Genomic DNA, 13,689 nt, shown 5'->3' on the forward strand with positions numbered 1-13,689 from the left:
ATTACGTCTTCTACTCTATCCTGCAACACGTGTTAGTTGATTGTTAAATGTACAGCTGTCACCTACCCACTCCGGCCATTCAGGTAATACCCTGGCCATTAGGTGGCTGACCCATTATAAGACTACCTGTGGTGCAAGATGACCCTTATTACGTAACAGATCATCGATTACGTGGCCATACCATTTAGGGATGATCAGGGTCGCGTGGACATCCCGAGTAGATCACACCTGTATTATAAGGCACGCGCTTCACCTTGTACCATTTCCGGATTTATCTTAATAAATATATATATAAACACACCTATTTCCTTCTCAAGTTGTATTCATAAACGAGTAAAACACATATGATACAGAATGAAAAAGTTAAATACGGACAAAGAGGCGACATTAAAAATACATACGCGGAGATGATCGCAACTGACGTTGTGACAGCAAAAGTTTAAAATCAAAATTAATCACACTTATTTGGAAATTAGTTACAAGTTTGAGCTTTGGCATTTTACCAGAAATATATATAGCATTATCGTATATACAAATGTCTTGTTTTACTACCAATAAAATTAATTTTACACCACGTTTATATCCCACCAAAACTACGTAAACTAATAGCTATACTCACAGATATTCCAACTAAAAATATTTTAATATCCATCCAGTACTTTTTTCCTTTCTTCCGTTACTTTCATACTTATAACAAATTTTGTATTTGTTTTCATATTATTCTTCCAATAAAACAAGACTGTTGACATATACATGCATATATCAGATTTAAACGGACACAATTATTTTTTTAGTTATCTTCTGCTGTACAAAAAGACCTTAATTGTGTTAGATAATGATCAAAATAGAAATACTACCGAGTATGGCATCTACCCCGAATACTCGGAAAAGAATGGATTTTCTTTTTTGAACTTTTGATTATTGGTAACGCTCTCATGTTTAACTGGATGCCACAGGGAGCCGCATTTGGCTCACTTTCGTTTCAATGACATGGTCACCAGTGAAAAAAGTGTTATTTTGACTACTTTGTTCCTGACCCGAAGGGCCGGTGAGCTTACGTCATGGCTCGGCGTCCGTCGTCCGTCCGTCCGTCAACATTTCCTTTAAATCGCTACTAGTCATAGAGTTCTCCATGGATTCTTACCAAATTTGGCCAGAAGCATCCTTGGTGGAAGGGGGAACAGAGCTTGTATAAATTTTGGCCCTGACACCTCGGGGACAGGAGGGGCGGGGCCCAATAGGGGAAATAGAGACCTCTAAGAGGTAAATCCTTTAAATCGCTACTAGTCCTAGAGTTCTAAATGGATTGCAACCAAATTAAGCCAGAAACATCATTGGGGGAAGGGGAAAAAAGATTGTATAAATTTCGGCTCTGACCCCCCGGAGGCAGGAGGGACGGAGCCAAATAGGGGAAATAGAGATAAATCCTATTTAAATCGCTACTAGTTTTAGAGTTTTGTATGGATTGTAACCAAATTTGACCAGAAACATCCTTGGGGGAAGGGAAACAGAGTTTGTATAAATTTTGGCTCTGACCCCCCGGAGGCAGGAGGGGCGGGGCCCAATAGGGGAAATAGAAGTAAATCCTTTAAATCGCTATTAGTCATAGAATTCTGCATGGAATGTAACCAAATTTGGCAAGAAATATCCGTGGGGGAAGGGGAACAGAGTTTGTATAAATTTTGGCTCTGACTCCTCCCTGGGCAGGAGGGGCGGGGTCCAAGAGGGGAAATAGAGGTAAATTATTTAAATCACTACTTATCATAGAGTTCTGCATGGAATTTAACCAACTTTGGCCAGAAACATCCTAGGGGAAGGGGAAAGAACAAAGTTTGTATTTATGCATGGAATTTAACCAACTTTGGCCAGAAACATCCTAGGGGAAGGGGAACAAAGTTTGTATTTATTTTGGCTCTAACTCCTCCAGGTACAGGAGGGGCAGGGCTCAATAGGGGAAATAGAGGTAAATCCTTTTAATTGCTACTATTCATAGAGTTCTGCATGGATTGTAACCAAATTTGGCCAGAAATATCCTTAGGGTACGGGGAACATAGTTTGTATAAATTTTGGCTATGTTCCGTCAGGGGCAGTAGGGGTGGGGCAAAATAGGGGAAATAGAGGTAAAGCCTTTAAAATGCTACTAATCAGAGTTCTGCATGGAATTTAACCAGAGTTTGTATAAATTTTGGCTCTGAGTAGAAAGAATGGGTCCCAATAGAGAAATTAAAGGTAAGTCATTAAGTTCCTTCAGAAAAGAAACAATGATCCTGTATATAGAACATTACTTGACATAACAATAACCAGGTGAGAGATACAGTCCCTCTGGGCCTCTTGTTTTGTTCGTTCAAGTTCATAGGTATCTAGTTGTAGTTGATATTCGACAAGTAAAAACATAAATTGTATCGTTCCATGATAGCAGGACATATTTAATATTGCATACAATTCAAATGAAAACGATCTGATGTCTTGCATGCTTATTACAATAAAAACGATAGATTGGATTAATCATAAAAGACAAATGATGGCATAAGTTTTCTGTCTGAACCCTGTAGTATAATGTGCAGTTTTTATTTTAAAATATGACAATTTGTTATGTCAAATGGATCCTCTCCTGTGTTAGGACAACTTATTGACATTATTGTACCATTTCCTCTTTAAACAAAATTTCTTTTGAACCCATAAAATAGATACTATGACGATATCAACGGATAAAAGATAAGAACAGTTTTTTCCTAAACTTTTGTTTTGTTATGTTTTATGACGTTATTGTACCTTTGAGATTTCTTTTGAACCTAAATAATTGATATAATTGATTAAGACGACACCAATAAAATAAAAGAACTTTTTTTTCCCTAAACTTTTTTTTTATGGAGATTTTCAAGTTAAGAAATGTTCTTATAAGTAGTCCTGGTCTGTCTGTCATGACCTTCCGTCTATTAACAACTCTTGCTACTGCTATTTCTCTGAAAATATTGATTTCATATTTCATGCATAGGTACGCCTAGTATCCTATTTGTGCATACAAATGTATTGCATTTTGGGACCGATCAATCAACAAATATAGGGCCATTCATATTCATCAAAATCTGCATGGATGAGGAAGGAAAAATACATTAAATACAACTCAAATTACATCATTTGTTTTACAAGAAATGTGCATGATACATGTGCTACTTTTTTACATGCAAAATATGTTAAATTTTTTAACTACAGTTTATTGGTTAAATAATGGTGAAATTAGACCATTTTGAACGTTATGTAAATGCTTGTATATATCACCAGGTAAAGTGGGAGAACACAGGTAAATTCCAGGTAAGGGATATATGAAGCAGACTAAAACTGCTATCACAACATAACTATCTCTATGATGTTTTTAAAAAGTGGCAGTCATCTTGGATTTCAATATAGTTGTTTGTTACCACTATTTATTAGAAACCAATCTTGATTTTTCAATTTTTATTTGTTTTTTTCCACATATATTACAATGGGAGAGTACAAAAGACACCACTTTCTCACTCATGTTCTTACTTGGAAGAAGTACCTTCAAGTCACTACAGTATTTTGAACACCAAGATTTTACTTTACTTTGTCATCAATTGGCGTTTTTTTAATCAAAAATGATAATAAACAAATGCCAATTATTGATATTATTAATAAACAGTAATAATAATAATTAATATTAAAACAATACATTAATGCATAAAATAGTCTGAATTAAAATAATACCATTAATGCATACAAGGACGTATATGAGAAGGATAAGTGACACTGGGTTTTGGGGGAGTACAAGGCAGGAGCTTTTGTGTTTGGGCACTGACCGTGACGTTGAGCGACGACTGATTTTCCTTTGATATCCGCCGACGCAGCCTTTGATGTAGCTTGCGGGTGCGGGGGTTACCGTCTTACTTTCTGAAGCGGGCCGTCGTTTGATGAGCTGTCATATTTTTTTAACGAAAATTTAAGACATATTCTCTAAATTATCCGTCCTTAAAACAAGTTATAAACGTTGTGAAATTTAATAAACTTTACATTGGTGTTTCGTTTGACTCGATAAGACAAGTATTTGTTGAGAAAAACGGTTTTTATTCCCGGTTCATAGGCGTCTCGCGTGGTGTTTAGTAATGTAAAGAGACAGTTACGAATCCTTCTCACTTTTAATCCTTGATGCATATAAATGTGCAAGTATACATGCCTATAGCTAGTTCAGCTGCATTTATCTTCAATAAATTAGATAATTATCTCGACTAAGATTGAGCACATTCTGAAGGAAAACTTTTAAGAATTGTAATAATACATTAATATTAATTAAAACTTACAAAATTTTAACTTGATATTGCTTACCAGGTTAACAAATTAAAAATTCTTGTTTTAAGAAATAAATATACAGATGTTTTTAAAAAATATCCTGATTTAAATTCTGCTCCACAGTCTTTCAACATGCTCACATTCATAATATATGTACAACAGTTTCCTCTTTAAAAAGTACAATGTGTGCTGTTCAAAATATTACCGGGTACTTAACAATTAAAGGATTGTTAGATTGCATTTATTGGAGAAATAAATTTAATCTGGGTAGCAAATTAATAGAAAAGGTGCTATGAATATTTATCTGCCACCCAGATTGCATTTATATCTCCAATAAATACTTTCTAGTTCAAAGTAAAACATAATTTAGAAGGGAGTGAACATTTGAATTTCCCGCTTCAGCCATTTAACCTCAACAGCCAACTTCAATGTGTTAAAAAATAGTCCCTTTAAAAATTGAAAAGATAAAACAAATTTCAATGTTTTTCAATAGCTTTTCGGTTTGCTTTCAATTATCCAGACATTTTAAAGATTTTTTATAAGTTTCATAACCAAACTGGTTCATGCAACTACGTACAATGTCAATTTTCCCGTGCGGACTAACATGGTGTCAGTAAACAAGACTCGCGTCCATTTATGTACATTTATGTACACCAAGTCTAGGCTGCAATTATTGGCTCATAACGCAGATCACAATTATCATTAGAGTAATGGGAGTCGCAGTGGCAAAATGTAAATATTTTTTGTTAAAAAAAACCCATTAGCTGCTAATATTCTATTTGTATATGATTCTATATTGAATCACCAGAGAGTAACATCATTTGTTGTATTAAGAATATTATTTTGCAAGTTTGCAACACCAATTTGATTTACATTAAGAATATTTAATGATTTTTTAGTATAATTAATTCTTAAAGTAAAAATATTGTACATATCTCTGTATACCTTTTTTCCTTTTCTTTATTCAAATGTAATTGAAGGACTGAAAACATAATTTGTTCTGTAGGAACAATTGGGGTATAAGAAATCCACAATGGCATCACAAAGATTCTCAGACCATGTTGTTGTGTATAAGGTGGTTGGAAATTATAGATATAAATCTACAAATAAGTAGAGAGATATTGTTTTCTTTATCAAAAAATCATACAGGAATCTAATTCCTCTATCGAACCAATTCTGGTAATGCATTGTAGAGTTATCTACCTTTACTTGTGATCAAATTAAATTGTTTTTTATTTCAGGTTGCAAGCTTCATAATCAAGCATATATATCTGCATACCACATTCAACCCAATAATCGCCCCTCCCCCTTTTGAGGCGTCAACTTTAATTGCCTGGGCATAAATAAAGATCAAAACTGTATAGGTTTGCAATATTTTTGTCTTATTAAGCACATTTCATTTCATTTTCTTGCAATTTTTAAACACCCTGGGCGCTTACTGGGTTTAATATGGTATGTTGCAAAACCCTGGAGTATACTCAGTTTACTGCCAACATGACTCAGCCTATTTTTGTAGTTACACTCTCACAGATAAAATCACTTTATTTAGGATGATGGTTTAGCTTTCTTTCCACCACCATTTTTATCTGATGTCTTTGATCTTTTAAGTTTATGCCCTTTGTTCTTTGAATTCATGTCTTCAATTTTAATGGCAACCTCCTTCTAAAAATAAAAAATAAATATTTAAATTTATTTTTGAATTTTTCCTTCTGAATTAAGGAGAAAAGTTTTAAAGTTAGGTAATAAAGAAAACATACATGGGATATAAATGAAATACAGAATGGATACAAAGATGATCTGTATAAGGTAGATGTTTCAGGTAGACAGCAATGGGAAGGAACTAAGATGGGTGTCAGGACACAAAGGGGAGGATATAGTCAATTACACTTATCAAATCATAATTTACAAATTGTACAAATCTTTAAACCTTCGTTAATTAAAAAGAAAAGAATAGATCCAAGATGATACTAAAATCAAGATGCAACCTGTACTCCTGTAGCATGCCTGACTACTGAAGTGGACATTTTACAATGCTGTATTACCTTGATATTATCTTTGTCTTTAAACTGTTTCAAATCTGCAGCAAACAGAACCTACAAAATACACAAAGGGATAAAAAAACCAGACCCTACAAAATACACGGATCAACATTCTAAGCGATCAGTGCCATTTGTCCATATGATTGTTCCAACAATTTTCAATGTTAGGCCTGATTTGATGAACCATAGTTTATTCTGATGAAGACAAAACTTGTTAACATTTCTGGATTGCCCCGATGGCCTGTATGGCTCACCTGGATTGTAATGCTTAGTTATGTTCTGAATACTGGTTCATCATTTCTTTTCTCAAGGAATTTTACCTCTAATATCCCTATTGAGCTCCACTCTTTCTGCTCCACAGGGTCAGAGTCAAAATTTAGGCAAATTCTGTTACTCTTCCCCACAGGATGTTTCTGGTCAAATTTGGTTACAATCCAAGCAGAACTCTATGATTAGTAGTGATTTTAAGGATTTTCCCCTATTGCCCCTATTGGGCCCTGCCCCTCCTGCCCCCGGCGGGTCAGAGCAAAAATTTATACAAACAATGATCCCCTTTCCCCAAGCATGTTTCTGGCTAAATTTGATTACAATCCATGAAGAACTCTATGACTAGTAGAGATTTAAAGAAAATGTTGACGGACCAGGAGCCCTTTGGACCAGGTGAGCTAAAAACAATGAAATCAAAATTTCACATTATTACTGTAGATTGTATATCCCCTGTTACAGTCTTTGAACAAGAACAGTCTTAACTGTGGTTTCCAGGGTAAAAATGTTTATTATAACTAGGTATAATTGTCGGACTTACACTATGAGCCCAGCCTGCCTGGTCTCCCCATAGTTCACGGAAATGGTCTCCTGTCATGAAAATAAAGACAATACTTAAACAAAAGTTTCTGAAATTCATATTTTGCACCAGAAACAATACAGAAGTGATATTGGAAACTCATTCTATGTCTTGCTACATGGAATATGTGTGTAAGGGTTTCTCTATCTTAACCCATTAAAGGTAACACATTGATACTTGTACAAGCCACCTCCCATGGCTTAAGAAACAGAAATATCTGGTAGCAGGAGTTATTTCCCTTCCATTATGTACTAGGTTATAAGTAGGACAAATAGCTACCAAGCAATTCAGAGTGATTTCCATCTGAAATATCAGTACAAAACCAACACAAACGTGTTCACTGTTTTATAAATATTTTCTTCAGATCCGAAAACAAGTTTTATGTTATTTGTTACACACACATTAAATGTTACATGTGTGACGAGGGGCCAAATACACTTTCACATCACCATGCAGGCATTAGGCGAGTAATGAGATTGAGTCATTTCATACACTTATTACTCATTTGTGTACTGATGCTGCCTGGTCATATGTCTGATGAAGGTGATAGTGTATACACATCATACCAGTCAACAAAATGTCACAAATGAAACATGTATTTCACTGGGTTTTGTGACAAATATCATCATTTATATAAATAAACAAATATGTTCAATTTACAGGATCTAATTTATATACAGATATGCACAAAGTATTCCTATATAAAGATGCCTTTATATCGTTTATTACAGAAATTGTTGGACTGGTAGTATAGCAGTTATCTCCCATATTTACCTATATCTATACAGTTTATTAGTAAGAGATTTCGCCTGTTTTAGCTTTGGCATGTAGTCTCGGGCCACTATCTCATATACTTACCTATCTCTTTATATGGTTTATCAGTAAGAGATTTCGCCTGTTTTAACTTTGGCATGTAGTCTCGGGCCACTATCTCATATACTTACCTATCTCTTTATACAGTTTATCAGTAAGAGATTTCGCCTGTTTTAACTTTGGCATGTAGTCTCGGGCCACTATCTCATATACTTACCTATCTCTTTATACAGTTTATCAGTAAGAGATTTCGCCTGTTTTAACTTTGGCATGTAGTCTCGCGCTGCTATTTGCCACACATGTGTATCAACAGGAACCGCCTCCAATTTGTCCATTGACATCAGACACACACAGTCTGCAACCTTCAACAAATACAAAATGGTTTAAGTTATTGTAAAAAATCATAACAATCAATGATTTACTTAAAGATAGTTCATTTAGTTAATTCTATGTCTGAACTATCAACTAACATGAAAGCTCAATACAAGTTTTCCAGGAGATACAGCTGTTGAAGATTTCAGGTCAGAAGAATTTAACTGTGTTGATGAGGATGAAGATGATGTATAAAAAACAGAGATGATAAACTCCATGGATTAAAAGTTATGACCAAGAAGTCTATAGCTTTGTGTCAGGCCACAGAGGCCAAGTTATGACCAAGAAGTCTATAGCTTTGTGTCAGGCCACAAAGACCATTTCACATCATAATTCTGATTTTATTAAAACGCCCAATGATATATGTCACATTGTGAGATAATTAATCTGTAATATTGATCAAATATAATTATAATTAACTTTTATCACATAATCCATCTGATATCAGTGATATCGCCCGTATTGCATACATGGTGGTATGTCACTAGTGTAATATGACCTGAAGCATTTTTTTTTACTGGAAATTCATCATGACGTTAATACAGAAACAAATAAAATGACTTCAGGAAAAATTGTGTAATGTCAGGATTTCACAGCAAGATAAAATGGCAAGAAATGCACAGAACTGAATGGCAAAGAACAATCCTCAAGCAGATGTAATTGAGATTATGGGAAATATAACAAATTGGTTCCATGGCTGGGGCAAAAAAAAGATAAAACAAATGTAACCTGCAATCAATACACTTACCTTTGCCCAGACACCACACAGCTTCATTAGTTCAGTCTTCATATCTGGGTATTTGTACTTACCTTTGCCCCGACACCACACAGCTTCATTAGTTCAGTCTACATATCTGGGTATTTATACTGACCTTAGCCCCGACACCACACAGCTTCATTAGTTCAGTCTTCATATCTGGGTATTTGTACTTACCTTTGCCCCGACACCACACAGCTTCATTAGTTCAGTCTACATATCTGGGTATTTATACTGACCTTAGCCCCGACACCACACAGCTTCATTAGTTCAGTCTAGGTATCTGGGTATTTATACTGACCTTTGCCCTGACACCACACAACCTCATTAGTTCAGTCTTTGTATCTGGGTATTTGTACTTACCTTAGCCCCGACACCACACAATTTCATTAGTTGAGTCTTTGTATCTGGGTATTTGTACTGACCTTTGCCCTGACACCACACAACCTCATTAGTTCAGTCTAAGTATCTGGGTATTTATACTGACCTTTGCCCTGACACCACACAACCTCATTAGTTCAGTCTTTGTATCTGGGTATTTGTACTTACCTTTGCCCTGACACAACACAGTTTCATTAGTTCAGTCTTCGTATCTTGGTATTTGTACTGACCCTTGCCCCGACACCACACAGTTTCTTTAGTTCAGTCTAGGTATCTGGGTATTTATACTGACCTTTGCCCTGACACCACACAACCTCATTAGTTCAGTCTTTGTATCTGGGTATTTGTACTGACCTTTGCCCTGTCTTTGTATCTGGGTATTTGTACTGACCTTTGCCCTGACACCACAGTTTCATTAGTTCAGTCTTCGTATCTGGGTATTTATACTGACCTTTGCCCCGACACCACACAGTTTCATTAGTTCAGTCTTTGTATCTGGGTATTTGTACTGACCTTTGCCCCGACACCACACAACCTCATTAGTTCAGTCTACATATCTGGGTATTTGTACTGACCTTTGCCCCGACACCACACAACCTCATTAGTTCAGTCTTTGTATCTGGGTATTTATACTGACCTTTGCCCCGACACCACACAGCTTCATTAGTTCAGTCTTCGTATCTTGGTATGATTGGTCTCTCAGTCCCCTTAGCCATTCCTCGCTGTGACGTTCCTGTATGTACTTTGCAGTTACATTGATGTACTTTGCCCTGTAGTAACAAATATAAGTCACACAAGTTACTATCCTCAAATTACAGTTCAGACCAATGGCTTTTAGCTCACCTGCCCAAAGCGCATATATGAGCTTATACTGTGGTGTGGCCAGCGTTAACATTTTCCTTTAAACAACTTCTTTTTCAAAAGTAGGAGACATAGAGATCTGAAATTTGGCCTGTAGCATGCTTGGATGAAGGGCAACCAAGTTTGTTTGAATGACCTAGAGCTTTATTGAAGGTCCCATGAGTCAAATAGACTATAATCTTTAATAAAGAACTTCTTATCAACAACCTAAAGACCTAGACACCTCATATTACCTGGGTCATACATACAATTCTTATTGACTAAAAGTTTTAATTAGTGCGTAATCAGGTGAGCCTTTCTTGCTCATTGGGCCCTTGTTTAAGTGCGACCCCCATTTCACATTTAAATTACCCAATGGCAAATTTAAGACTTTTTAAAGTTTGATCCTCATTTTGTCCCTGATGGCCTTACCTGTAGCCGAAACCAAGACCCCGAAGTTTGGCTTCCACGTCGTTCCCAGACAGACTCTCAACTGATGGAAAACTGAAGTAGGACTCATCCTCATACTCTGTGATCTTTGTACCGTACGTCTGACACAGCCGCTCCACCATTCCACTAATCCTAGAGATGTGGTTGTTTGATGAACAGATGAAGGAGAAGAGATTTTCTACAGGGTCCTGACGTAGGATTCGAACACCCATAAAGTCTCTGGCTGTTTGTCTAAACACGGGGTCAGCCGAGGACCAAGATTTGTACAGGTCAGTTAGATTCACATCCAGTCTGAAATAGTCTCGTAATATGGCTTCAAGTTCATCCGACGCATCAATCAGATCTGGTTCTAGCTTGATATGATTACAATCTACAGCTGTCGGTTCTGTCTTTATCTTTGGTGTGACTATTTGTTCTGTCTTTATCTTTGGTGTGCGAATCGTTCTGTCTTTATCTTTGGTGTGACTATTTGTTCTGTCTTTATCTTTGGTGTGCGAATCGTTCTTTTGGTTGATTCTTTGTTTCTGTCCTGTTTGACAAGTTTTGCCTTTTTGTCGTTCTCCGTGTTCCCCGTAACCTCAACATGCTCTGTCTTTATCCGTGTGTTGCTACAGTTATCAGATGTGACATCATTGTATCCGGGGGTTGGGATCACTTGATAGAATAGCTCATTGTCAGTCTGCCATAGATTCCATACATAGCCGGCTAGGACACCGGTCCAGATCCCTGGAGCCCTTTCCTTCCATCTATAATACAGTCAGACATCTTACCAACACAGTAACTACATTGACTACTACATTTTAAATAATAGTGATCGGCATTGCCTCAGGATTGATTTAACGAGCACACTAGCCAAATCCCCTAGTAGAAGTCTACCTCAGTCTGTCTATAAACTGTCCTCAATCTCTAAAGACTTCAATCAACATGAGAGTGAAGGCCAGTAATATAAGACCCTGTATGATTCATCCAAAGGAATCTTCGTGTCAGAATACAAACTATCAATCAAATTTTTGGCATTACCAGAAGATAGTGCTTCCCACACTTGATCACAAGGCATGGGACTGAAAACCACCCTGGAAAGTGTTTAACGCAGATCCGCAAGATTTGTGACAGGACAGTCACATCAAATTTACTCCAACCGTGAGCCTGGATGCATGGCAATAACCATGATTAACTGAAGTGGAACCCTTTGTCAGCTTTACATCGAGGTTAGTTATAGTTATATTCTATAAGATCCATTATAACCTAATCACCAGCAATGCTAAATCACCCGGGACAGCAGGACATGGGGAGCAGATATAGACATGAAACCACCATCACACAGTGACACAAATCGTGAGGACAACAATAAAGTGACTGGAACAGAACTACCATCATCTGTGAAACTAGCAGACTCAATCAACGCTTTCCTCCTGCAGCTGATCATTACCAAGCTACATGCTTTATCCGTTTGAGCCACCTGGTTGCGGTTGACCAACTAAGTCCAGGCCCACTACTAGATCTCCTCCTCCTTTCTCAAAGTTATCACCCGCGTAGACACACTCCTATACCATCACCACTTGTATATTTTATTTTGTTGGGTGCCAATGCATTGCAATGTGTAACAGGAAAGGAGAAAGTCTAGCGGCCAGACCAGGTCGCGACCTGGTCTCAAACCTAGGACCTTCAAATTCTAGCCGGATGCTCTACTGATTGAGCTACCTAGTTGCCGGTGATCAGCGGCCATGTCCGATAGCGCAATATAGCATATTTGCCAACTTTTCAAAATTCAAATGGGGTGTTCAAGGGTGAGTAGAATTGTAGCAGCCAGACAGGGATTTGAACCCAGAGCCCTCCAAACACTAGCCGAGTGCTCTACTGACTGAGCTACCTGTCATCGGTAATGGGCCCAGTTCAATCCTGCTACACTCCTCCTTCCTTTCTTGAAGTCTTCGCACTCAAAGACATACGAGACCCTTCCAAACACCACCACTGTGGTTATTTATTTGGGTGAAAATTCTGTAACAGGAGAGGAGAAAATGTAGCGGACAGAACGGGATTTGAACCCGGGACTCTCTAAACACTAGCCAGGTGCTCTACCGAGATACCTAGTCACCGATGATCGACCCAGCTAGTCCAATCCTGCTACAGGCATTTTTCATTGAATGAAAAGGATATAATATTAATCCATGCAATTATTTGTTCATCTTCGTCATCTAACCGGAAGGGTCAGGATGACCCAGTTGTCATCATGCACTGTCCGTCGTCATGCGCTGTCCGCAGTGCGTAAACTTTTCATTCAAACGACGTCTTCTCCTTAACCATTTAATATACAGTGTAGTAGAGAAAAGTGGTAAGACTGAAGTTTTTCTATTCCCTCTATGCATATTACAGAGTTAGCTCCCTTGCGGGTAGGTATCGATTGTTACGTCATTATTTTGTGAGCGCAATTCACGTCGTTTTCTCCGAAACGTATGACATTACGCTCGCAAACATAAGACGTCACAATCAATACCTACCTGCAAGTGCAGATAACTCTGTAATATGCAAATTCGGAATACTGCAGTAACAGTTCTTTCAAAATTATGTAAGCTTAGTTTGAGTTAGTCATGTTGTGGAATTCATTTTTAGGCATTTTTAAATAAAGGTAAACTTAAATTATCCCAATCAACTTTGCATTCAAGTCCAAGACTGACTTTTATCCTAACATAAAATAACATCACCTAAACGATTGTCCACAAACTAGTGTTTTATCCAGGCGTAATTCTGATATTTTGCATGGAATCCGTCTGCACGTGGACGCAGCCATTTCCGAGTGAAACAACAACAAGCAAAGCGTTGAGTGTAAGACAAGTCTAAAGGAATTCCGAATGGAAGTCAAAAATCAAAATCTCGTCTCGGACGAGAAA

The 13,689-nt window shown here is 37.2% G+C and overlaps 1 protein-coding gene across 1 annotated transcript; it reads right to left on the minus strand.

Annotated features, from left to right (window-relative positions):
* Positions 1 to 3,441: 3,441 nt before the first annotated feature.
* On the minus strand, positions 3,442 to 13,644 carry LOC138321926 (N-glycosylase/DNA lyase-like). Its single transcript, XM_069265961.1, is given in 8 exon segments — positions 3,442 to 5,967; positions 6,348 to 6,398; positions 7,150 to 7,199; positions 8,219 to 8,363; positions 10,149 to 10,281; positions 10,784 to 11,244; positions 11,247 to 11,547; positions 13,504 to 13,644. Coding segments are annotated over 8 exon segments (1,344 nt in total). The 5' UTR covers positions 13,590 to 13,644; the 3' UTR covers positions 3,442 to 5,850.
* Positions 13,645 to 13,689: the final 45 nt, after the last annotated feature.

Source organism: Argopecten irradians, chromosome 4 (assembly GCF_041381155.1).
Source record: "Argopecten irradians isolate NY chromosome 4, Ai_NY, whole genome shotgun sequence".
NCBI classification, from domain to species: domain Eukaryota; kingdom Metazoa; phylum Mollusca; class Bivalvia; order Pectinida; family Pectinidae; genus Argopecten; species Argopecten irradians.